This window comes from Rhinoderma darwinii, chromosome 1 (genome assembly GCF_050947455.1).
Source record: "Rhinoderma darwinii isolate aRhiDar2 chromosome 1, aRhiDar2.hap1, whole genome shotgun sequence".
Classification (NCBI taxonomy): Eukaryota; Metazoa; Chordata; class Amphibia; order Anura; family Rhinodermatidae; genus Rhinoderma; species Rhinoderma darwinii.
This window is the reverse complement of record NC_134687.1, coordinates 515,196,332-515,220,139: the sequence shown is the minus strand read 5'-3', so window position 1 is coordinate 515,220,139 and position 23,808 is coordinate 515,196,332. Positions and strand designations below refer to the sequence as shown.

The 23,808-nt window shown below is 43.0% G+C and overlaps 1 protein-coding gene across 2 annotated transcripts in view; it reads right to left on the bottom strand.

Annotated features, from left to right (window-relative positions):
• Positions 1-2,160: 2,160 nt before the first annotated feature.
• The window catches only part of CCDC112 (coiled-coil domain containing 112), a 47,425-nt gene continuing 25,777 nt past the window's right edge, over positions 2,161-23,808 (bottom strand). For both annotated transcript variants that reach the window (XM_075854819.1, XM_075854820.1), the window contains exons 7-10: positions 22,270-22,683; positions 6,467-6,562; positions 3,329-3,447; positions 2,161-2,771 (exon numbers count right to left, since the gene is read on the bottom strand). In XM_075854819.1, the coding sequence (XP_075710934.1) occupies positions 2,741-2,771; positions 3,329-3,447; positions 6,467-6,562; positions 22,270-22,683 (660 nt within the window). In that variant the 3' untranslated portion in view covers positions 2,161-2,740. The remainder of the gene's footprint in view (positions 2,772-3,328; positions 3,448-6,466; positions 6,563-22,269; positions 22,684-23,808) is intronic.

The following is a 23,808-nucleotide window of genomic DNA, read 5'->3' as shown; positions in this document are numbered from 1 at the left end:
GAATTGCAATATTTGGGTCTAAAAATGACGTCAGAACCCAAAATGCTTTATGACCGGAATTATAACCCATTGTACTATAAAATTAAGAATTTCTTAAAAGTAAACTCCAAATCACGTCTATGTGTTATGGATCGGACGCAAGAACCTCCTTACTACATTTGTTCTCCTGCAGGTCCTATATATGTTTCAGACTTTACCCATTGATATCCCCACATTTTATTTTTCCAGGTTTAGACGCTTATTCACGGATTTCTTGTGGAATAAAAAACGTCCTAGAATCGCATATTCGCAACGAATACGGGAAAAAGGTGAGGGAGGATTATCGTTACCTGATCTGCCCACGTATTATAACGCTATACAATTGGGGAGATGGACGCAATTGGCAAATGTTGATGTTTCTCTTCCACATGTTGATATAGAACGGAGTTTACTAAAGAAAAATTTTGCTTCCTTTTTTTGGGTGGACACAAAACTACCTTCTAGATCTTTGGTGGTGAGCGATTTGACATGGGGAATGTTTAAGGTTTGCCACACTTCCTCGGCATTACACCTACATACTAATAAGCTTTCGTTGCTGGCACAACTCTCAGTACTTCCATGTCTTGTAAATAAGAACTGTATTTTAATACCCGACTCTTGGTCTCAACTACATGCGCTGAAAATAGCTAAAGTTTTTGATTCGGCAGGTCCACCTACTTTGCAGGCATTACATGAGGAACTGAACATGTCACACCCTACCAGTTTGCAAGTGTTAGATTTTTCATCTACATGTCAGAAATATATGAAGTCCACTGTTATTCACAAATCCGACCCCACTTGGTTGGAGAATTATACATTATTAGCCTCAGTCCCTAAAAAGTCTCTTTCCAGGATATATAAACAGCTGATAGCAACTCCGAACAACGATACACCGGGTTTTGTGTCCGCTTGGGAAAGGGAGCGGAGCTGTGCCTTTTCTGACGAAGACAGGTCTTGCATTCTTCGACATTCGCATGGATTTTCCAAGTGTGTCAGACTGCAAGAGAATTCTTACCAAGTACTCACACGGTGGTATAGAACGCCGGGTTATTTATATAGGATTCGGGTTTCCCCTTCGAATTTGTGCTGGAGGTGTGGGAAGGAAGTGGGCAAAATTTCCCATATATGGTGATCATGTTCGGATATACAATCCTTCTGGAGGGAAGTGGAAGCTTTGATTTCGAGAGTTTGCTCTGTTTCGGTTTCCCTCACGAGGGAACTGGTTTTACTTTGGCTACCTACTAGAGATTTTTCTCCTTCATCCAAGAATCTCCCTACTTTTATAATATCAGCAGCTAAACTACTAATTCCTACCAAATGGAGAGAGTCCTCACCCCCTTCCATTGGCCAACTTGTGTCCAACATTCACCAAATCTGTTGGCTGGAAGAACTAGCAGGTTGGGAAAATAAAAAATCGAAATTCCTTTCTTAAGATATGACAACCTTGGTTAAATTATAGGGATACGACTTAGGTTTATAAACTGATAAACTGATATAAGAGGCTTGAGTAAAACATGTGTACGAAGGTGGGGTAGTCGGACATTTAATTTTTGGAACAATGTCATTTTGTGGCGCGGTTACTCATTGTCTGAGCGATGATCACAGTGGTTTGTTTATTTGCTCATTTGTTCGTATGAATATTCTGTAATCCGGTAGTTGAACTAGCACAAAATTTTGCTTCTACATGTTAGTAGTGATGCCACGGTATGCGAATTTCTGCATGTTATGCTGAGATGTTCTTGTTCTCTAGCCTAAACCATTAATGTGCCGGGCATAAATGCTGCCTCTTTATTATTATGTATGTAATTGCTGATGTATTTCTTTTCAACTGCCTTAATAAAAAGAGTTTATACGAAAAAAAACGCAGTAATTCAGCAATTAAAATTTCCCCACAGTTTCTGGGCCCGTGCAATGCCATGACGTCTTAACACAAGGCATTCTAGGGCCTACATGTACGTCATGGTGTGCCAAGCGGCTGGTAAAACTACCCCAACACAGTGGAAGTCATAGTAACACAGGCAGAGGAGCTCTTGACACAGTAGACCAACTTACGTTAAGACAGAAATAATATGCTTAAAAGTTTGTTTTTAATTAAAAAAAAAAAACACACTAAAAAGACCTTAAAATTTGTTTTACAGGACCATCGACCATTCTTAGCATAGGTAATCAATGTGTGAAATAAAAGAATCTCCCAGGGGTGCTGCACAGAATAGCTCAGGAGTCACTTACTGTGTGTTAGTGAAGGGTGTGAATTATTTTTTATTGGATTGGTCAAAAGTGAGCAAGCTTGAGTTGAAACCATATTCACATATTTAGTAGACGTGCAGCTGTAACTTTTTTTTATTAAAACATGTCACTCACTACCAACAATATATATATATATAAAAAAAAAAAACAACTTTGTTCAAAACTCCAAGACAACTAAATGAGGAATAATTCAATAAAGCTGAAAGCTATGTATGCAGTATGACTAAAAATATTATAGTCACTTGAGGTACAGTTAGGTGGTCAGATGGCTTGTGGGCTTTCCATCCTCAATGCAGCAAACAGCAGCAGTTAACGGCAATATGCATGGAAGTACAATATGGAAAACGCCAAAGATCCCTGGAGCAGCCACAGCTTTTTTAGATCAATGAAAATGAATCACCACAAAAAGGAGAAAATGCCCCTTAAATACAGTTAATGAATTCCACAAGTTCAATAATCTTCATATGTTAGTGGCTTATAAACCCTGTCTCCATGTTGGCACAGCCCTACAAAAATAAATAAATATATATATATATAAATTTTATATACCCACAAGCCATATTTATACATAGACAATATATTCCACAGCGTTTTACAATTCTAATATAAAAGTATAATTTCAGACAAATATTTATTTAAAATATAAAAAGGAGAACATTTCTGTACCCTATTCTGTATACTTTTCTAATGTCTATTACTTATGCAGTTGAATACAAGGTCATAATAAAATTATAGAGCATTTGGTTGGATAGATGCTTTCTTATGAAACTGCTGTACCAAAATAGCTTGTCGCCAGTCACTACTCTCGAAAGCAAGGACATCAGAACTGGAAGTCGGTTTGTACAGGCTGGCTGCAGGAAAAAAAGCTTATTGTTCCACATGTATAAGGTTTTGTTTTATATTAGAATTCAACAGATGGTGACTGGAGAGACAGGTTGAAAAAACACTTCCTATCTCCAAACTGGGTTTTTAATTGATTGCTAGACTATGTGTGCCCCCCAACTCTGTGTGAAACACAGGAACAGATATATAGATTTTCTTTTTAAATAGAAGTCAGTATTACCGGTGTGGAATGAGTACTAGTGGAGCAGATCCTGTAGGGCCTATGTTTTTACAGCGCTCTTCCCATCCTTTGGTAAGCTTGCACAGTCTGGAAGGATCTCGATCAACATGAACTTGCACCTGTAAATTGAGAAAATCCAAGGATACATATAGGATCTTTATTAAATATAATAAAACGAATTAAATGCACATAACAGTTTATTCAAGTGTATGGGCATGTCATCTGGTTTCTCCTTAAAATATCAATTTATGTTCCCCGGAAGTGCTTCTCCCCTTAGTTACCTATTAGTGCATTTAAAAGGGAATGCTCACGTCATCATTCTTCAAAATATTGCCATTTAATGAATCTGTTCTATAGAGAGTTGCATATGGGAAACACTGAAGACAAAAGGCCAGCATGTATCAATGTTGGATTTGTCTGTGGAGTTCATTTTGCAACAAATATATTTAAACGTCGCTAGCCATTTAATAGTTTTAGATGAACTTCCGCTGATTTTGATGGGACCAGCCGTCTATCTAATGTGTTTGAAGGTATCCGGACGGCAAAAGTCATGGGAATAATGGATTGGACATATTGGATTTTAACATGCTCGATCATTTGTTCTCAAGGGGAGGTAAGTCGCTACCAAAAGTTTCTGGCAGTGGCTAATTCCCCTCTCCTCAATGAGTAAACATGCCCGTTTGGTAAAAATTAGACTGTGGAACTAGCCTTAAATTCCGTATTAACATCCGCAATGAAATTCGCATGAGTTACCGTATTTTTCGGACTATAATACGCAGTTTTTAGCAAGAAATAAATCTTGCTAAAAAGTCCCTGTGTCTCAAAGTCCGGAGTCAAGGGACGCGGCATCGCCGGGCCCCATGACCACTTCATTACTTAAACCCTTCCCGACCCATGACGTGCCGGCACATCATGGAGCGGGGGGTGTGGATGATGTATGGAGCGGGCTCACGCGCTGAGCCCGCGCCATACTCTGCAGGTGTCAGCTGTCTTTTAAAGCGGACACGCTGCTCTAATGGCCAGGAACAGCAATTTCGCTGTTCCTGGCAGTTTAAAGGGGTTGTGCCATAAAACACATGTATCCTCTATCCACAGGATAGGGGATACATGTGTGATCGATAAGGAGAACGTGGACTGAAAGTCACCAAGAGCGCTGCATGAGAAACTGTGACTTCCGTGTTCTGTGTCCAGCAGCTCCGTAGAGATTAATGGGATTCTTTTGCACATGCGCGAGCGGCTCTCCATTGATCTCTATGGAGCTGCGGAACAGATAAGCCGGACACTGACAGGATATGTCATAAATGTCAGATAGATGTAGGTCCCACCTCTGGGACCCGTACCTATCTCTAGAACAGGACCCCCTAAACCCCCGTTCTAGCTTTCTGTGCTCTCCCGGCCACTTGATTGCATGTTGAGTTACTGAAACAGCGTAACTCGCTGAGCTACACTTTTTCCATAAATCCCGTAGATCTGAACAGTAGTTACGGAAACAGCGTAGCTCGCATGCTACGCTGCTTCCGTAACTGCCATTCACTACTATGGGAGTTAGGGAAACAGCGTAGCTTAGCGAGATACGCTGTTCCAGTAAATCCACATGCAACCAAGTGGCCGCTGGTTCACGTCCCCTAGGGAAACAAATATAATGTGTAAAGAAAAAAAAAAAGAAAAAATGTTTAGATCAATTTTCAGGAGTGTAAAAAACAAAACAAAAACCTTTTCCCATTTTTCCTCAAGCACAATGTAAAAAAATTAAATAATTGGTATCACTGCGTCCGTAAAAGTCCGATCTATTACAATATACAATTTTTTAACTCGCACGGTGAGTTTAAAAATGTAAAACATCAAAATTGTTTTTTGGTCACCTTCGTGCTTAAAAAATGAAATAAAAAAAGAAAAACCATAAAAAATTTAAATCCGTACGTACCAAAAAATGGTGCCAATAAAACTACAGCTCGTCCCACAAAAAATAAGCCCTCACACTGCTCAATCGAAGAAAAACATATAAAAAAAAGTTTTGGCTCTCAGAATGTGGTGAAAGAGAATAAATAAATTTAACAAATAATTTTTTCCCTATTTTCTGTTGTCTAAAACCTGGGTGCATCTTATGGTCAGGTGCGTCTTATAGTCCGAAAAATACGATACATGCAGATGATTTCAATGTTCATTTTGGTGCACAATTTAGCCACGGAATTCCCTCATTGCATTGTAATGAATGAAATCCAGGGCATTACCGCAACGGATAGGGCATGTAGAGGATTTGAAAATCCACAGCAGCATTTTTACGCGGTGAATGAATGCGGTTTGTTCACTGTACTTTGTTGCAGAATTTCAATACCAAAAATCTGCGATGGGTGAATCCACCTTTACATTTTTACACCAGCCTGGTGCTCTGTGTAAAGGTTGCATTTCATAAAAAGGGCTGAAAAAAATAAAAAACTCTGCCTAGAACCACGACCACTTGGCTAACAAGAGTCAAAGCAAAGTGTCATATGCAGTAATTATTTTTGGCGTAAATACTTAATAAATTGCACACAGTTTACACTATTATCTCCACCCTACGGAGCTTGATACATATGGACCATTATATCCAAGACTAAACATACATTTCCACCTACGTTTGTAGGCGAAGCATGTATTGCAGGTTTGCTTAGCCTAAAAACATTTAGTGGACATGTTCATTTTAAGGGTTTAAAAGATTCTCGTTAAACGTATACAAAGTGCAGATTGTGATCTACTTTCCTACATGGGAAAGCTACTTTCCACTATGGTTCTATCTACACAAAAGGCATAAAAAGGTTAATGGAATATATGGCGGTTTTATCTGAAACGGCAGGTTTACCATTTCAGAAGATGATATAAGCAGTCCATAAGCTCAGACCTTTTATTAATTCTGAAAAAGAAGGGATCATGAAGCTCTACTGAGTGTTTAAACCCTGCAAATTTCTATTAGTAATAATTTAAAATGGAGTTACTAGGGGAGTGTCAAAACAAAGTCTACAAACAGGGAAGTGTCTCACTAACCACATTTGTAGATGTATGGCAAAGTTTATTGTTGCTCCTCTATTTTAAAAATCTTTGTATTATAAAAGACTATGTTTTTCTAAATTAGGTCCTTAAAAATAGGAAGGATTGTATAACCTTTTCTCTCAATTTCGCCAATCTTCTCTCTTTCTCTTTCTCAACTTCTTCTTTGGCTTTTTTTTCATGTGTCTTTTCCTCGATTTTTTGTTGATCCTAAATTGAAGGGTTAAAGTAAATGTTAGCGAAGCTCTATAAAACCTACATTATAGTAAAGCACAGTCCCTTCCCGCAGAGACCAGGGGAAATGCATACAAAAGCAACGGTTGTTGGATGTCTTGTGCCATGTTCATTAAAAACAAAAATAAGGAGGTATTTGTCGTCGTCTCCAATGAATTTAATGAGAAATAGATTTAACGGGGAGTACAAAAATCCTGTTTTTCGATAATATTGGGGGATACAGCACCACGGGATGCCTTAAACCAGTCCTAGAGGGTGGGAAGAAAAAAGTAAATGTACAATGCGACCTGCCTAACACACAGCTGCCTGCAACACTGTGACAGAGAGGCCCGTAACCAGAGACCACAAGTATAAAATATGGTAAAATTTAGTAACTGTGTGCACAGAAGCCCAGGTAGCAGCCTTGCAAATCTGAGCAATTGGAGCTTGATGCCTGACCAACCAGGAGGCACCAACAGCCCTTGCAGAATGGGAAATAACCCAAAGAAGAGAAACTAAGGTATCCAAAACAAAGGAGCGATAAGTTTCCAAATTCACAGACCGAATCCAACATGCAATGGTGGTTTTCGATGCTGCCAAACCCTTGCATGTTCCTTTAGGAACAAAAAAAATAAACTGAGCACCGAAACGAATTTATCGCAGCTAGATAGACTAGGTGGGCTCTTAGCAAAGCAAAACAAAACCCGCTCCCTTGGGTGAGATGGGGAGTGACAAAAAGAAGGGAGAACAATCTATTTGTTGATACGGTAGGAAAGACAGAAAAGATTGGAACACCACCTTATGTTATGAATGACCAAAAATGGGGACTTGCAAGACAAGGCAGCAAGTTCAGAAACCCACCTGATGGCGGTGAAAGCAACTAGAAAAGGGTCCTTCCAAGAAAGGTGATGCAACTAAATGTCTCTCGAAGGTTCTAAAGGAGCCAGCTGAAGAGCCCTGAAAACAAAATTCAGATCAAGGCTCAACGAGATGTCTGAAAGGAGATACTGCATGAGCCACCCCTTGCAAAAAAGTCTTCACCTGAGAACGAAAAGCCAAAATTCTCTGAAAAAGAATGGACAGAGCTGAGACCTGACCGGTTAGTAAAGAGAAGATAGGCCAAGTCCGTGTTCAAGGCCTGATTGCAGGAAAGACAGGACTCTAGGTGTGGAACATTTCATAGGATGGAAATGACTGTTCTCACAAGCAGAAATAAGCCTACCACGTAGGATAGTACACCTTGGCTGATTTGAGGTTTTCTGGTCTTCAACATTGTCTGGATAAGTTTCTCAGAGAGAACCCAGACCCTCACAACCTCAGCTTCAACAGTACTGAAAAGATGACTCTCCCGGTTCTAGTCTTTTTCTGCTGACTCTGAAGAAGGGTTCTATGGGAGAGGGCTAGAAAGATTGCCCTCAATTCCAGAAGGTTGATTTGTAAAGACGTCTCCTCCAACGACCAAGTGTCCTGAAATATGACGAATAACTGCCCCCCACTTGGACAGACTGGCATCCGTTGAGACGACTAGCCACTGGAGGGGAGAAAAAGACCGACCCACTGTGACGGCCAGTTAGGTTTCCCACCACCGCAACTCCTGGTGGACCCGAGAAGGCAGGAGAATTAACTTGTTCAGTTAGACTGGAGACTTGTCCCAATGTGAGATGATCCGCTCCTGGAGTAACCTGGAGTGAAATGTGCATATAGAACTGCCTCGAAGATCAAAACTATCCTGCCCAGCATCCACATGCAAAAACGGATGGAAGAGGGAGTGTTGCAGCTAAGGATGGCCAGCTCGGCTTGAATGATGCAACCTTGTCCACCGGAAGGACTCTTGCTGGCGTGGTGTTGAGGATGCATGCTCTCTCTAATTCTCAGTTTTCTCTGAGCTTGTGGGTGGGATATAAATGATATAATGTCTGCCATACACAGCACAAAGAGAACAGGAGTATCCTGCTTTCCCATCTCTATCTACCACATATATAAAGAAGCAGTAGCAGCATGGAGGAGATTATACAACAGTAAGTAGAGGTGTAATTGAGAATCCAGCATTGGGGTGAGATATAACTCTTAACAGCAGTCGCAGTCCATTTGTGTCTCTCACTTTGTTCCCTCTTCCTGCTCCCTCCTCCCATCTCAATGACCATCTACAGGAGGTGTGTTTGTGTCTCCATCTTCTCCTGCTTCCCTCTCCACAGACTTCTATGGCCGGGCTGTGAAGAGACACCCCCCACTTCCTGCATCCAGTCTTCTCCGCTCTCTAACTAAAGATGGATTTTGTTTGAAGATGGGGTGGACAACAGGTTACAGGAAGTGAGACATCTAGTGATCGTAAAGTTGCACAGAATTTGCATGGATAAGACAAGTACATTTTAACATCAAGTAAATTACAAATTTGATATATTTCACGCATACTATTAGATTAGTGTACGTTGTTTGAAAAAGTTGGTGGCAATTTAAGGATTCCATGCAGATCCTCCAAAAAAAAAAAAAAAAAAAAGAAGTTTAGCGGTTCAGCCTCCTTAAATTCAGGATTGGACGAAGAGATCTGTCTTTTTTGGGAACTGTAAAGAGATTAGAGTAAAACCCCCCTGAAAACGTTACAACTGAGGGACAATAACTTTCCATAGAAGAGAACAAACAGCCTGGAAAAAAGCAGAAGCACAATCAGTTATGCAAGGCGGAGGTGACAGAAAAAATACCTACCAGGAGGAAGCCTTAACCCTTACCCGCACATTAACGATAACTGTACGTCCTGGCGAGGGGTTACTTCCCGCACCAGGACGTACAGTAACTGAGCCATTTCCAGTGCACACAGTCAGTGACAGTGTGCACCATGGACCAAGAGAGATCAGCTGTCCCCGACGGCGGATACTCCCCTGTCACCGGCAATGGAACCATAATAGTGGTCCAATGCCGGTGATCGATGTGATTGGTAGATCTCACATTGTTTCTCTGTTTAAAACCGTTCCCGATACTTGTGGTTAAGTCCGGGAACGGTAAGTACAGTGTCCTGCACCATGTGACCGGCAATGGACCAACAGCAGTAGTCCATTGCCTGCGATTGCTGTGATTAATGGGTCTGTTCAGACCCACCAATCACAGTGCGCTTTCACCCAGGGTGGGTGAAAAATAACGGTTTCAGTCTCTGATCTCTTAGTAGGTGAAAAGTAGTAGAACAGATCAGAGCCTGTGCCATTTTGTGTGCCCCTCAGTACAAGAAAAATAATAAAAAAAAGCACCCTTAACCCCTTCCATGCCTCTCATCTCCAGCTTCCCGTTCCCAGTCTTAGGTAGTGGTCTAGTTCATCTACGTCAATCCGTCGCATCACTTGTCAGTCAGTCAGTGTCAGTCACGGTCAATTAGCCCTGTCACTTGTCAGTCAGCGTCAATCCGTCACGTCACTTCTCAGAACTTCAGTGTCAATCAGTCACCGTCAATTAGGTGCGTCACTTGTCAGCATCAGTGCTTTCGATTGTCAGTCTGTCGGCTTGTCAGTTAGTGTCAGGCCGGATTTACACAAGCGTGTGACTTTTGTGCGCGCAAAAGTTACTTAACAGCTCCGTGTGTCAGCTGTGTATGATGCGTGGCTGCGTGATTTTCGCGCAGCCGCCATCATTATGACACTCTGTTTGTATGTTTGTAAACAGAAAAGCACGTGGTGCTTTTCTGTTTTCATTCATACTTTTTACTGCTGTTGTGTGAATCACGCGCGTCACACGGAAGTGCTTCCGTGTGCTGCGCGTGATTGTCACGCACCCATTGACTGCAATGGGTGCGTGATGCGCGAACAACGCACAAATAACTGACATGCCGTGAGTTTTACACAGCGGACATATGCTGCGTGAAACTCACGGACAGTCTGCACGGCCCCATAGACTAACATAGGTCCGTGCGATGCGCGTGAAAATCACGCGCGTTACACAGACGTATTACACGTTCGTCTAAACAAGCCCTTACTAAGTTATAAAAAAAATATTTGAGTTGGTCAGTGTCCGTGTAGTGTTTTATGTGAAAAAATTGTAAAACCCCCTTTGTTATAGAACTGTTTGTTACAGTTCACTGAGCTACGTGTTAGGGCTGGGCGATTATGACCTAAATCAAAATCATGATTAATCGTAATCTAGGTTACTTGTTCAATGAATGTTTGAAAGGCCATGCCCCTTTTGCATGCCACGACCCCTATTTGCATGCTACACCATTGAATATTTATCCAGAGCCTGCTGTATATAATATACCCCATCACACTGCCTCCAGACAGTAGTATGCACCTATAGTGCTCCCCACACATCATAATGCCCCATACAGTATAAAGCCCCTATAACTGCCCTTCACAGTAAAATGCCCCTACAACTGCCCTCCACACAGTAAAATGCCCCTACAACTGCCCTCCACACAGTAAAATGCCCCCCATAGCATAAGGCCCCCCACAGCTGCCCCCCATAGTATAATGCACCCCACAGCTGCCCCCACATAGTATAATGCCTCCCATAGCTGCGCCCACACAGTATAATGCCTCCCATAGCTGCCGTCACACAGTATAATACCCAAATAACTGGCCTCCACACAGTATAATGCCCCCCACAAAGTATAATATCCCCATAACTGCCTTATGGTCCCCTGCTCTACCATTGGAATCAACTGTATCTGCATCCTGAAGATGCAGATACAGTTTAAACCGGGGAAAAATTATTGACAAAACCGAAAATTGCAAGATGACGTCGATCAGTTGCGCTGAATTTCGGTTTTGTTTTTTTTCCAATTAATTGCCCAGCCCTACTACGCGTGTATATACACTACAAATACACATTTATAAAATGGTAGCAAGACGTTAAACCGCTAAAGAGGCATGTGCCAAGATCGCGTCTGATACAGACACAACGAGCAACGCTGAACCAGTCATTCTTTCGTCCTCCTCCAGTGACTGAGGAACTTCATAGTTGCAGGAGGGTAAGGCCTCATGCCCACTTCAGTCTTTTTCTTCAGGGTGCTAGCCGTTTATCGGTTTAGCTAGCTCCGATCCCTGCCATTAACCCCATTCGATGCAGCAATGTCTTGTGCCCCCCTTGGTGATGTAAATGGGCTACAGTGGTCACGTTGTCTGAAAAGACTCAATCATGAGACCCACTGTTAGCGTGATGCTTTCAGGGTTTCCTAAGCCGCATTTAACTCCCGGAAGTTTGAGGAACTGTGAGACTGTCAGGTCTCAAATACCTTGGAGCGTTTGCCGTAGCCCCTTTTGCTGTCGTCGGTGGTCACTGATATTACTGAAAAAATGCGTTTTGAGGTAACAATTTCCAGATTTTTTGGAATTATCAACAAGAGGAGAGAAGACTTCACATAACTAGAAAGAGGAATCTTCTTTTCCAGAATTAGAGGATTCTTGTCCCAGCTGGAGAGCATCAGGCTTTGAAGAGGTCTGGTATGGGCTTGACACCACGCCACTGACTAATTGCACAATGTCACGGATCCTAGTACGGACATGGCGTTTCTCAATGAGACTCTTCTTAGTTTCCGGAAGGAAGTTACCATCTGGATAATTTGAAATCTCTTGTTCCGAGTTAAAAAAAAAAAAAAGGTTTGCTTTTAGTAGAACTCCTAAAAATGCCTTTTGTCTCGATGGCTGAAAAACCAATTTTTGGGAATTTATGATCCAGCCTAAATTTGGAAGAACCTGTCCGGTCTTTTTTAGGTGAATCTGCAAGAGGCGTGATGAATGAGCCACAATGAGAAAATCCTCTAAATAAGGAACAATATTTATTTTTTTCCTTAACCCGTTAGTGACCGCCAATACGCCTTTTCACGGCGGCCACTAATGGGCTTTATTCTGATGCATACACCTTTTCACGGCGCTGCATCAGAATAAATAAACAGAGCAGGGAGCCGTTAAATCTCCCTGCTCTCAGCTACCAGAGGTAGCTAGGGGCAACCCTGCTCGAACGTGTGGGATCGATATAAGTATCGATCTCACCCGATTAACCCCTCACATACGGCGCTCAATAGCGAGCGCCGCATCTGTGCTGTTTTGGCGAGAGGGAGGGAGCTCCCTCTCATCCCACCGACACCCGGCGATAAGATCGCCGAGTGTCTGTGTCTCTGATGGCAGCTGGGGGCCTAATAAAAGGCCCCCAGGTCTGCCTGTAGTGAATGGCTGCTAGGTCATGCCGGAGGTATAGCCTAGCAGATGCCTGTCCGTTTTACACGGACAGGCAGTAATACACTGCAATACACAAATATTGCAGTGTATTATAAAAGCGATTGGATGATCGCATATTAAAGCCCCCTAGTGGGACTAGCAAAAAAGTAAAAGAAAAGTTTAAAGTTAATAAAAAAAAATGTGAAAAAAATATTAAAAACCCACTTTTTCCCCTTACAAACTGCTTTACTATTAAAAAAACAAAATCAAGCAAAAAAGTTACACATATTTGGTATCGCCGCGTCCGTAACGACCCCGACTATAAAGCTATTACATTATTTAACCCGCACGGTGAACGCCGTAAAAAATAAAATAAAAAACAATGGAAAAATTGCTGTTTTCTGTGAATCTCCAAAATGGTGCCGATAAAAAGTATAAGTCGACCCGTAAAAAAAAAAAAAGCCCTCATACAACCGCATCGGCGAAAAAAAAAATAAAACAAATTATGGCTCTTCAAATATGGAGACACAAAAGCAAATATTTTTGAAAAAAAAAACGTTTTTACTGTGTAAAAGTACTAAAACATACAAAATGTATACAAATTTGGTATCGTTGCAATCGTAACAACCCGCTGAATTAGTGTTATTTATACCACACGGTAAACGGCGTATATTTAGGACGTAAAAAAAGAGTGGCGAAAATTTCTGGGTTTTTCCTATTCCCCCAAAAAGAAGTTAATAAATGTTAATCAATAAATAATATGTACCTCAAAATAGTGCTATTAAAAAATACAACTTGTCCCGCAAAAAACAAGACCTTATACAGCTATGTCGCTGCAAAAATAAAAAAGTTCAGCGACGGAATAGTACGTCGCGGGAGTAACGCCCATTTCGGCCGTCCTCCCGACACATACAGGAGCTGTGACAGCTGATGTCTCGTACAGCAGCTGCCGCAGCTCCTACATCGGGGACCGATCGCTGTGTCCCCGCTGATTAACCCCTTAAAAGTATTGAACGCGGCTTTTTAGGGGTTAAGCTACAATCGCCGGCCTGCTACACGATAGCGGCCAGCGATTGTAACTATGGCAACCGGACACCAAACAATGGTGTCCGGCTATGCCATCGACGGAAGCCTAGTGGGTCCTTACAAAGTCAGGACCCACTGCGCTTGCTGTCAGTTAGTAGCTGATAGTTCTAATACACTGCACTACGCAGTGTATTAGAATAGCGATCAGGGCCTCCTGCCCTCAAGTCCCCTAGTGGGACAAAGTAATAAAGTAAAAAAAAAGGTGTGTAAAAATAAGTGAAAAAAAGTTTTAAAGAGGCTCTGTCACCAGATTTTGCAACCCCTATCTGCTATTGCAGCAGATAGGCGCTGCAATGTAGATTACAGTAACGTTTTTATTTTTAAAAAACGAGCATTTTTGGCCAAGTTATGACCATTTTCGTATTTATGCAAATGAGGCTTGCAAAAGTACAACTGGGCGTGTTTACAGTAAAAGTACAACTGGGCGTGTATTATGTGTGTACATCGGGGCGTGTTTACTACTTTTACTAGCTGGGCTTTCTGATGAGAAGTATCATCCACTTCTCTTCAGAACGCCCAGCTTCTGGCAGTGCAGATCTGTGACGTCACTCACAGGTCCTGCATCGTGTCGGCACCAGAGGCTACAGTTGATTCTGCAGCAGCATCAGCATTTGCAGGTAAGTAGCTACATGACTTACCTGCAAACGCCGATGCTGCTGCAGAATCATCTGTAGCCTCTGGTGCCGATGTGTCCTCGCTCGTCTGACACGATGCAGGACCTGAGAGTGACGACACAGCGTGATCTCTCGAGAACACGGATGTGTCTGCACTGCCAGAAGCTGGGCGTTCTGAAGAGAAGTGGCTGATACTTCTATACACAACGCCCAGCTAGTAAAAGTAGTAAACACGCCCCGATGTACGCACATAATACACGCCCAGTTGTACTTTTACTTTTCAACACGCCCAGTTGTACTTTTGCAAGCCTCATTTGCATAAATACGAAAATGGTCATAACTTGGCCAAAATGCTCGTTTTTAAAAAATAAAAACGTTACTGTAATCTACATTGCAGCGCCGATCTGCTGCAATAGGAGATAGGGGTTGCAAAATCTGGTGACAGAGCCTCTTTAAAAGTAAAAATCCCCCTTTTTCCCTTATCAGTCCTTTATTATTAATAAAAATATATAAACAAACAAATAAACTATACATAATTGGTATCGTCGCGTCCATAACGGCCTAAACTATAAAATAATTTTGGTATTTATCCCGCACGGTGAACGCCGTAAAAGAGAATAATAATAAACCGTACCAGAATCACAATTGTTTGGTCACTTCACCTCCCAAAAAATGGAATAAAAAGAGATCAAAAAGTCGCATGTACCTAAAAACGATACTGATCAAAACTACAGTTCGTTACGCAAAAAATAAGTAAGTCCTCGCACGCATTTATTGAAGGAAAAATAAAAAAAGTTCTGGCTCTTAGAATAAGGTAACACAAAAAGTGAATGATTTTTTACAAAAAGTATTTTATCGTGCAAACGCCATAAGACATAAAAAAAACTATAAACATCTGGTATCGCCCTGCAGAATAAAGTGAATGTGTCATTTATAGCGCACGGTGAACGCTGTAAAAAAAAATTGAATGAAAAAACTAAAGCAGAATTGCGGTTTTTTAGTCACCACGCCACTTAAAAATAGAATAAAAACAGATCAAAAAGTCGCATGCACCCCATGAAAACTACAATGAATTCCTCAAGGGGGCTAGTGTCCAAAATGGGGTCACTTTTCGCACCACAAGACCTCTTCAAACCGGACATGGTGCCTAATAAAAAGGAGGCCTCAAAATCCACTAGGTGCTCCTTTGCTTCGGAGGCCGGTGCTTCAGTCCATTACCGCACTAGGGCCACATGTGGGATATCGCTCAAAACTGCAGAATCTGGGCAATAAGTATCGAGTTACGTTTTGCTGGTAAAACCTTTTGTGTTATAAAAAAAAATGGTATAAAAAGGATTTTCTGAAAAACAAAAATTGTAAATTTCACCTCTTAATTCCTGTGAAACACCTAAAGGGTTCACAAACTTTCTAAATGCTGTTGTGAATACTTTGAGGGGTCTAGTTTCTAAAATGGGGTGTTTCATAGGGGTTTCTAATATATGGGCCCCTCAAAGCAACTTCAGAACTGAACTGGAACCTAAAAAATAAATAAAAATGAGGCAATACTTCGCTTCTTACATTATACTGATAATGAGCCGTGCCCACCCCAAGATGACCCCAGTTTTGACCGTTTGTATAAATGGAGACCCCTATTAGACCATTTCAGTACCCGGTTTTCCCAAGCATACACCCCCTGGAATTGTATTTCTATTGAGGATTCCTTGGTACATTTTAAAGGGAGGGTTCAATTCCGCCAGTACCTGCCGAGTAAGAGGGAAGGTATGGCCTTGAAGATGTATAAGCTGCGAGAGGGCATCAGGCTATACCTACAAATTTAGGATATATGAAGGGAAGGACCCCCCCCCCCCCTTACTGGGAGTTAATGCAAAAATTGTGTGGGATTTGGTGCACCCACTGCTGGACCAGGGTTACCACCTCTACCTGGATAATTTTTATACCAGCGTCCCACTCTTCAACTGCCTCGCTGCCAGAAGTCCTGCGGCATGCGGCACTGCTAGAAGAAATCTGAGAGACCTCCCGAAGGGTATGTGCACACGATGAGAGGCTTTTACGTCTGAAAAGACAGACTGTTTTCAGGAGAAACCAGCTGCCTCGTTTCAGACGTAAAAGCTCCTCCTCGCATTATGCGAGGCGTCTGTGACGCTCGTAAATCTTGAGCTGCTCTTGACTTCAATGAAGAACGGCTCAAATTACGTTGCAAAGAAGTGTCCTGCACTTCTTTGCCGAGGCAGTCAACTTACGCGTCGTCGTTTGACAGCTGTCAAACGACGGAGTGTAAATTACAGATCGTCTGCACAGTACGTCGGCAAACCCATTCAAATGAATGGGCAGATGTTTGCCGACGTATTGTAGCCCTATTTTCAGGCGTAAATCGAGGCATAATACGCCTCGTTTACGCCTGAAAATAGGTCGTGTGAACCCAGCCTAAGACTCTGCTTGGGCAAACACTCAGAAGGGGTGAGAGCAGGGCACAATCTAGCAGCAACATATTGTGTGTCAAGTACAAGACAAGGGAGATGTCCTTGTATTGACAACAATACATGGCCACACCAGTACCCATGTACCTGTACGAGGTACCAGTACAGAGACCCCCAAACCAGACTGCATCCTGGACTACAATAGGTACATGGTAGGGGTGGACTTGTCAGATCAAGTCCTGAAGCCCTACAGCGCCCTACGAGTGGAGAGACACCTACAAGTTAAAAATGTCTTGGCAGAGGAGGGCTTCTGGGCACTGGGGCTGCAGTTGCCAAGCAGGTTTAGGATTGAAAGATGGATGACTGGTTTCATTGGGGTGGCTCGTCCTCCTGTCTGGTCTGAAAGAAAACGATCTCCGGGAGAAAATGCTTGAAAAGTTACAAAAACTCAGACCTGAAAAAAGGCTACGTATGGCGAGGGCGGTTCTGAGGCAATATAGAGCTCAGAAACAATCCCATCCAGATGTTTTCCGGCCACCAACAAAAAGGTCAGCCAGTGCCCTCATAAAAAGCCAGATTGGCCTCCCAAGATTTCAGCCAAATACAGCATCAAATAGTAATCAAATTAACAGATATCCGGGCACTGAAGTCTCTCAAGGGAAGCCTTAAAAAATATATATATTTTGAAGCGTGGATCATCTGAGAGGCAAGCTCGGATAAATCTTGCTGCGGCACTCCGACGAGGATATCGCTTTGCAGCTGCTTACCCCACACTCATCATGCCTTACTAACCCAGGCAGATGTAAAAGTCAGGCGCAAAGCTGAACTCGCAGCCATAATAGTAGACGTAGCTTGGAAATCCAACTTTTTGTCAAGAGGGTCCCTGAGTAAAGCCACATCTTACAGTGTGATGGTAGCAATCCTTGATAGCCTTGAGATGGTCTTCTTCTCATTCTGTGAATCAGTCTATCTTGAGATCAAGTTCCCCTGTAAAGAAAACATAGTATCTGCACATTTTTTAACAGTAAGAAGTCAGTCGTGATGTTTCCAGTCCTTGGATAGAATCTCCTCAAAATTCGCTATTTAAAAAAATACAAAAAAAGCTGCTGGAGCTGTAAGGGTGCCTCTTCCTGAAAAAGGGGTTCATCCTTTTCATAAAAGGGGTATCTGAAAGCACATATTAATGCCTGCATGGCAGCGGTTAATTGCCTTATATGGGATCTACCGAGAGAGGTAGACTGAGTATTGTCCAAAGAAGGGGAAGAAGGACCACTAAGCTCTGCCACAATTTGGGAAGGCAAACACTCATATGACTGAACCATGGACCGGGATAGTCAGGAAATGTCACCTAGGGCAGGGGTCTCAAACTCGGCCGGGTAAGTGGGCCATTATATATATATATATATATATAAAAAAGTGAAGTTGACGGGCCGCATTGCTTTCAAATTTGATACATTACAAAATTATTGTTAATTAGTTATTTGAACTACTATAACACTATATTACTATAATACTACAATAATACTACATTACTATAATAATACCGCTAGGTTTAAACTTACCGGAAATTTGAGATATTTCTCCACGTGCTTATTTCAACAATCCACTTTTACAGTTTAAGTGTTGCTAAATGCAGTCCAGCAGCTCAGTTTGCAGCGTTTGGCAGACACACAAATGTCAAAATGAGGCAGCTTCTTTTTAGATCGTGCCACAGAGCCCTCTATAGATACTGCCACAGTGCCCTCTGAAGATTCTGTCACAGTGCCCTCTGAAGATGCTGCCACCGTGCCCTCTGAAGATGCTGCCACCGTGCCCTCTGAAGATGCTGCCACCGTGCCCTCTGAAGATGCTGCCACCGTGCCCTCTGAAGATGCTGCCACCGTGCCCTCTGTAGATGCTGCCACAGTGCCCTCTGTAGATGCTGCCACAGTGCCCTCTGTAGATGCTGCCACAGTGCCCTCTGTAGATGCTGCCACAGTGCCCTCTGTAGATGCTGCCACAGTGCCCTCTGTAGATGCTGCCACAGTGCCCTCTGTAGATGCTGCCACAGTGCCCTCTGTAGATGCTGCCACAGTGCCCTCTGTAGATGCTGCCACAGTGCCCTCTGTAGATGCTGCCACAGTGCCCTCTGTAGATGCTGCCACAGTGCCCTCTGTAGATGCTGCCACAGTGCCCTCTGTAGATGCTGCCACACACACTCCTTGTAGAGAGTACCACAGACACCCCCAGTAGATAGCTCCATTGGGGCTCCCTCTAGGAGTGGAATCCCCAGCCAGAGCGTTGCCGATGATTTGGCCAGGGATTCCTCTGCTGGAGGAGCCCCTGATGTCACTGTTCATACACCGTGACCTCAGGGGATCCTCCTGGACCGGAATGTGATGTCAGGGACAACCCCAGAGCCGGTGTCCCAGAGTGGAGCACTAGTATAGGCTCTCCTCTGGAACTCTGGGGAAGCAACTGACATCAGTGTCCATATATGGACAGTGATGTCAGTGGCTTGCCCAGAGCTGGAGTCCCGGAGCAGAGCCGCTTCTAGCACCCTGCCTGGGATTCCAGCTCTGCTCCTGACATCACTGTTCATATATAGACAGAGATTTTAGGGGCAACCCCAGAGCTGGAGTCCCGGGCAGAGCGCTACTAGCACTCCTACTGGGACTCCAGCTGTGCTCCTGACATCACTGTCCAGTTCTGGGGAAGCCCTAGGCATCCGCTCTGGGGAAGACCCTGACAAAACTGTCTATATATGGACAGCGATGTCAGGGAATTCCACAGAGTCCCAGAGAAGTACCTATACTAGCGTTCTGCCCGGGACTCCTCAGGCTTTGGGGAAGCCCCAGACATTGCGTGTCCATATATGGACAGCGATGTCAGGGAATTCCACAGAGTCCCGGAATTCCACAGAGTCCCGGAGCAGAGCCTATGCTAGCGCTCTGCTAGGGACTCCGCTCTGGTTAAGACCCTGACATTGTGTGTCCATTCATCACGTGTCAGGGATTTCACAGAGTACCAGAGCAGAGCCGATACTAGCGGCTCTGTGTCCTGCAAGGTGCAAGGAGCCCTATGGGGAGTACGGATTGCAAGCACTGTGGGCAAAATTGGTTAGACCAAAAACAGCAATTGAGGCATTTTTTTTTGTTTTACAGCATTCATCAGATGAATTTAAATTGTAATAGTTCAGACTATTATGGACACAGCGATTTTATTTTTACATTACTTTAGGGGAAAACTTTGAATATTTGAAATGTAAAACTTTCTATAACTATTTTGTACTTTTTCTTTTTTTAGTCCCCCTAAGGGACTTCAACATGCAATAGTTTGATCGCTGGTACCATGCACAACAATACTCTGGCAAGGCTTCGTAGAATCACAAAAATGGCAGGCCAGACGGCTTTCAGTAGGCCTGCAGATTGCCATGATAAACATAGGAACTTTGCGATCACGTCACAGGGGGGGGGGGGGGAATAAGCTGATGGAGGGGGCCGCCCCCTCTTTTGAATGGCTTAGATGCCGTAGATGCTATTGACTGCAGCAAGTAAGTGGTTAAATGCCCAAGATCGAACATATAGCTGACACTCGCTGAGCCCTCTCCATACTCACCCTTCCCGACTACTACATAAGTGTACATCAAATGTCAAGAAGGGATTAAACATCCGCCCAACTCCCAAACCCACCTCCAGAAAAAAATTATTCTTGAATCAACCAATGGCGTGGAGGTGGGAGGCAATAGGTCAAAACCAAGGGTGTGACAGGCAGGGTTCGAAGCAAAAAAGGTAAGATTGCGGCCCAGGCCTGGAAAAGTCGGGCACTAAATTTGGAAGACAGACACCGGTGAAACAAGTGGTGCAAATGCGGAACTTATCCCAACGACGCCAAGAAACATGAAACTGTGCCCCAGGGGTACAGGCAAGTCTACATCTACACTATATGGAAAAAAGTATTGGGACCTCTACACATTAGACCTACAGGCGTTTATGATTCCCCATTCTAAATTCATTGGCATTAATATGGAGTTGTGAGACACTGATGTTGGACTAATGGTGTTGAAGTCAGGACTCTGTGGGGGCCAGTCAAGTTCTTGCACACGAAATTTACCCAACTGTGTCTTTATAGACCTTGCATTGTGTACTTGGACCCAGTCATGCTGGAACAGAAAAGAGCCTTCCCCAAACTGTTCCCACAAAGTAGATAGAATACGATTGACAAAATGTTTTGGTATGCTGAATCATTAAGATTTCCCTTCACTGGAACTAAGAGGCCTGGGCCAAACCCTGAAAAAAAAACCCATAGCATTATTCCTTCTCCACCAAACTTTACAGTTGTCAGAATGCAGTTCGGGAGGTAATGTTCTCCAGGCATTTGCTAAACCCAGACTTGTCCATCACACTGCCAGATAGAGAAGCACGATTCGTCATTCCACAGAACACGTTTTCACTGCTCCAGAGTCCAGTAGCAGTGGGCTTTAGACCACTCCATCCGCCGCTTTGCATTATGCATGGTGATGTAATGCTTGCTTGCAGCTGTTCGGCCATGGAACCCAAGCAATGAAGCTCCCGGGCAGAGTTTTTGTGGTGATAATGCCAGAGGGAGGTTTGGAACGTTATGGAGTCACAGTTGATCATGGAATATCTAGGAGGGCGGAATTTTTACGAACTGATTTGTTGCAACAGTGGCATCCTATTACAGTGCCACGCTCAAATTCGAGATTTTTAGAGCGAACCATTCTTTTTATACACATTTGTAAAGACACACTGCATGGCTAGGTGCTTGACTTTACACACCTGTGGCAATGGGATTGAATGAAACACCTGAATTCAAACATTAAGAGGTGTGTCCCAATCCTTATGTCCATAAAGTGTAGGTCTAGGGGGGGGGGGAAATGAGAAACAACCTTCTCTCCTTACAAAGTCTTCGGAAGTACGCTAGGTCACCTCATCAGTAACCTCACACCTATAGTGGGATTACTGGCATTCTGTCTGAGGATTCAGAAAGAAACGATTTATGTTACCGGCGGAGAGGAAAACAGTGCAGAGGACTGCCTGGTTTCCAGTCACCTGCAGGGGGGTTGACTAGATGCGAACAGGCTGACAACCCACCTGTAGCTAAGGAGAGAATAGAAATAAATACTACCACAAAATATAAAAGATAAATAAAATAGTAGCAGACCTAAGTATTAGGTCACGTCTGTCTTCCACAGACACCACGCACAAAGATGAATTAGCCAGTGTCTGTTGGAAGGGGATGGCCTGCTTGGGCAGAGCCAGGACTCTTTCCTATCCATCGTGCGGTTTCCCCCAATGATATTAATGAGAAAATCAGCGTGTTAAAAACCTTAATATGAACTACACCGTGTATTTTCTATTGAAATCAACGGAAAGCGGTTTGCAGGCATATTTCGGAGCATACATGCCTGAAAATATGCTTTGCAGAAAAGAACAGTGACCATTGTTACTCACCCTTTCTTGAAACCTACAGATCTCATAGGCAGCCATTCTTTTTCTCTCTTCCCTCTCTGCTTCTTCCCTCATCTCCTTTTCCAGCCTTAGAAACTCTTCTTGCTCCTTCCTGATCCTTGCATTCTCCTCAACAATAAGCTTGACTTCCAGTTGCCGCTGGCGCTCCTTCCTCTGATTTCTCTGACGCTCTTCTTCTTCCTTGAATTTTGCCTCTAATTTTGCAGCAGCCTCAATCTCCTTCTGCCTCTTCCAGGTGTCCAGTTCCTGTTGCCGTTTTCTTCTGTCCTCCTCAAACTTTTGCCTTTGGGCCTCTTCCTGCTGCCTTTGGTCAAACTCCGTAATTTCTTTAGTCTTCTTTTGCACTTTTGACATTTCTATCTTCTCCTGTTTCTTAGCTTTCCACTTTTGAATAGACTGTGAAATAAAATACAAAATTGTCAGAATACAGGATATCATTTATTAACCAAAGATGACAGACTTCTATGCTTGTCAGAGTAACAGAAGGAGATAAACGATACATTCTTTTAGTTACTAAATTCATTTAATTTCGTCAAATCAATGCTTGTTCAACCACGCACACTCAAATCGTCTGAGCATACATGTTTATTGCCAGAGTGCAACTTTCGGACTAACACCCTATTCCGATTGCTGCATGTCGGGCAGCATTTTATTGTAGTCCAGAACCACTTTAATTTGTATCCTCCAATCTGTTTATACTGAATCTGATTAACCCGGTGTTTTTGAAATTTCATGCCAATATATAACTGTAAAAAAAATAATATAAGAAATGGTGAATCTGTGCAGAAGAGAAGGCCCTCTAAATGATTACAGAGATGAAGAATTAAGAAAGGCTATAAGAATGGAACTGCAGTTTAAAGCAATAACATTATGATCTTTCCAGATTTCTTAGCTGCAACACAGAAATTCAAATTATCGTATCGGGACATTAAAATACGTCTTAGAGATATCAGACAATATTCCATCCTGCAAAATACAGAATTGTTTATCAACAAGAAACTTTTTTCAGTCACTCTTAGGGTATGTGCACTCGAGCACATTAACGTCCATAATTGACGGACGTATTTCGTCCGGAAGTCCCGGACCGAACTCAGTGCAGGGAGCCGGGCTCCTAGCATCATAGTTATGTACGATGCTAGGAGTCCCTGCCTCTCAGTGGAACTACTGTCCCGTACTGAAAACATGATTACAGTACGGGACAGTTGTCCTGCAGAGAGGCAGGGACTCCTAGCATCGTACATAAGTATGATGCTAGGAGCCCGGCTTCCTGCACTGAGTTCGGTCCGGTACTTGCGGCCGAAATACGTCCGTCAATTACGGACGTAATTAGTGTGTGTGCACATACCCTAAAGACGCAAATGACTGAAGTGAAACAAAAGGGTTTAAGTAGGCCCCAATGAAGCCACCTAAAAATGGGATAGAGAAAAATTGCGTTGAGTAAGAAACTGATGGCCAGTGAAGTTGGCCGGGTTGTACCCATATGTGGGGAATTTTTTCGTCCATTTTTAATTATACATTAAA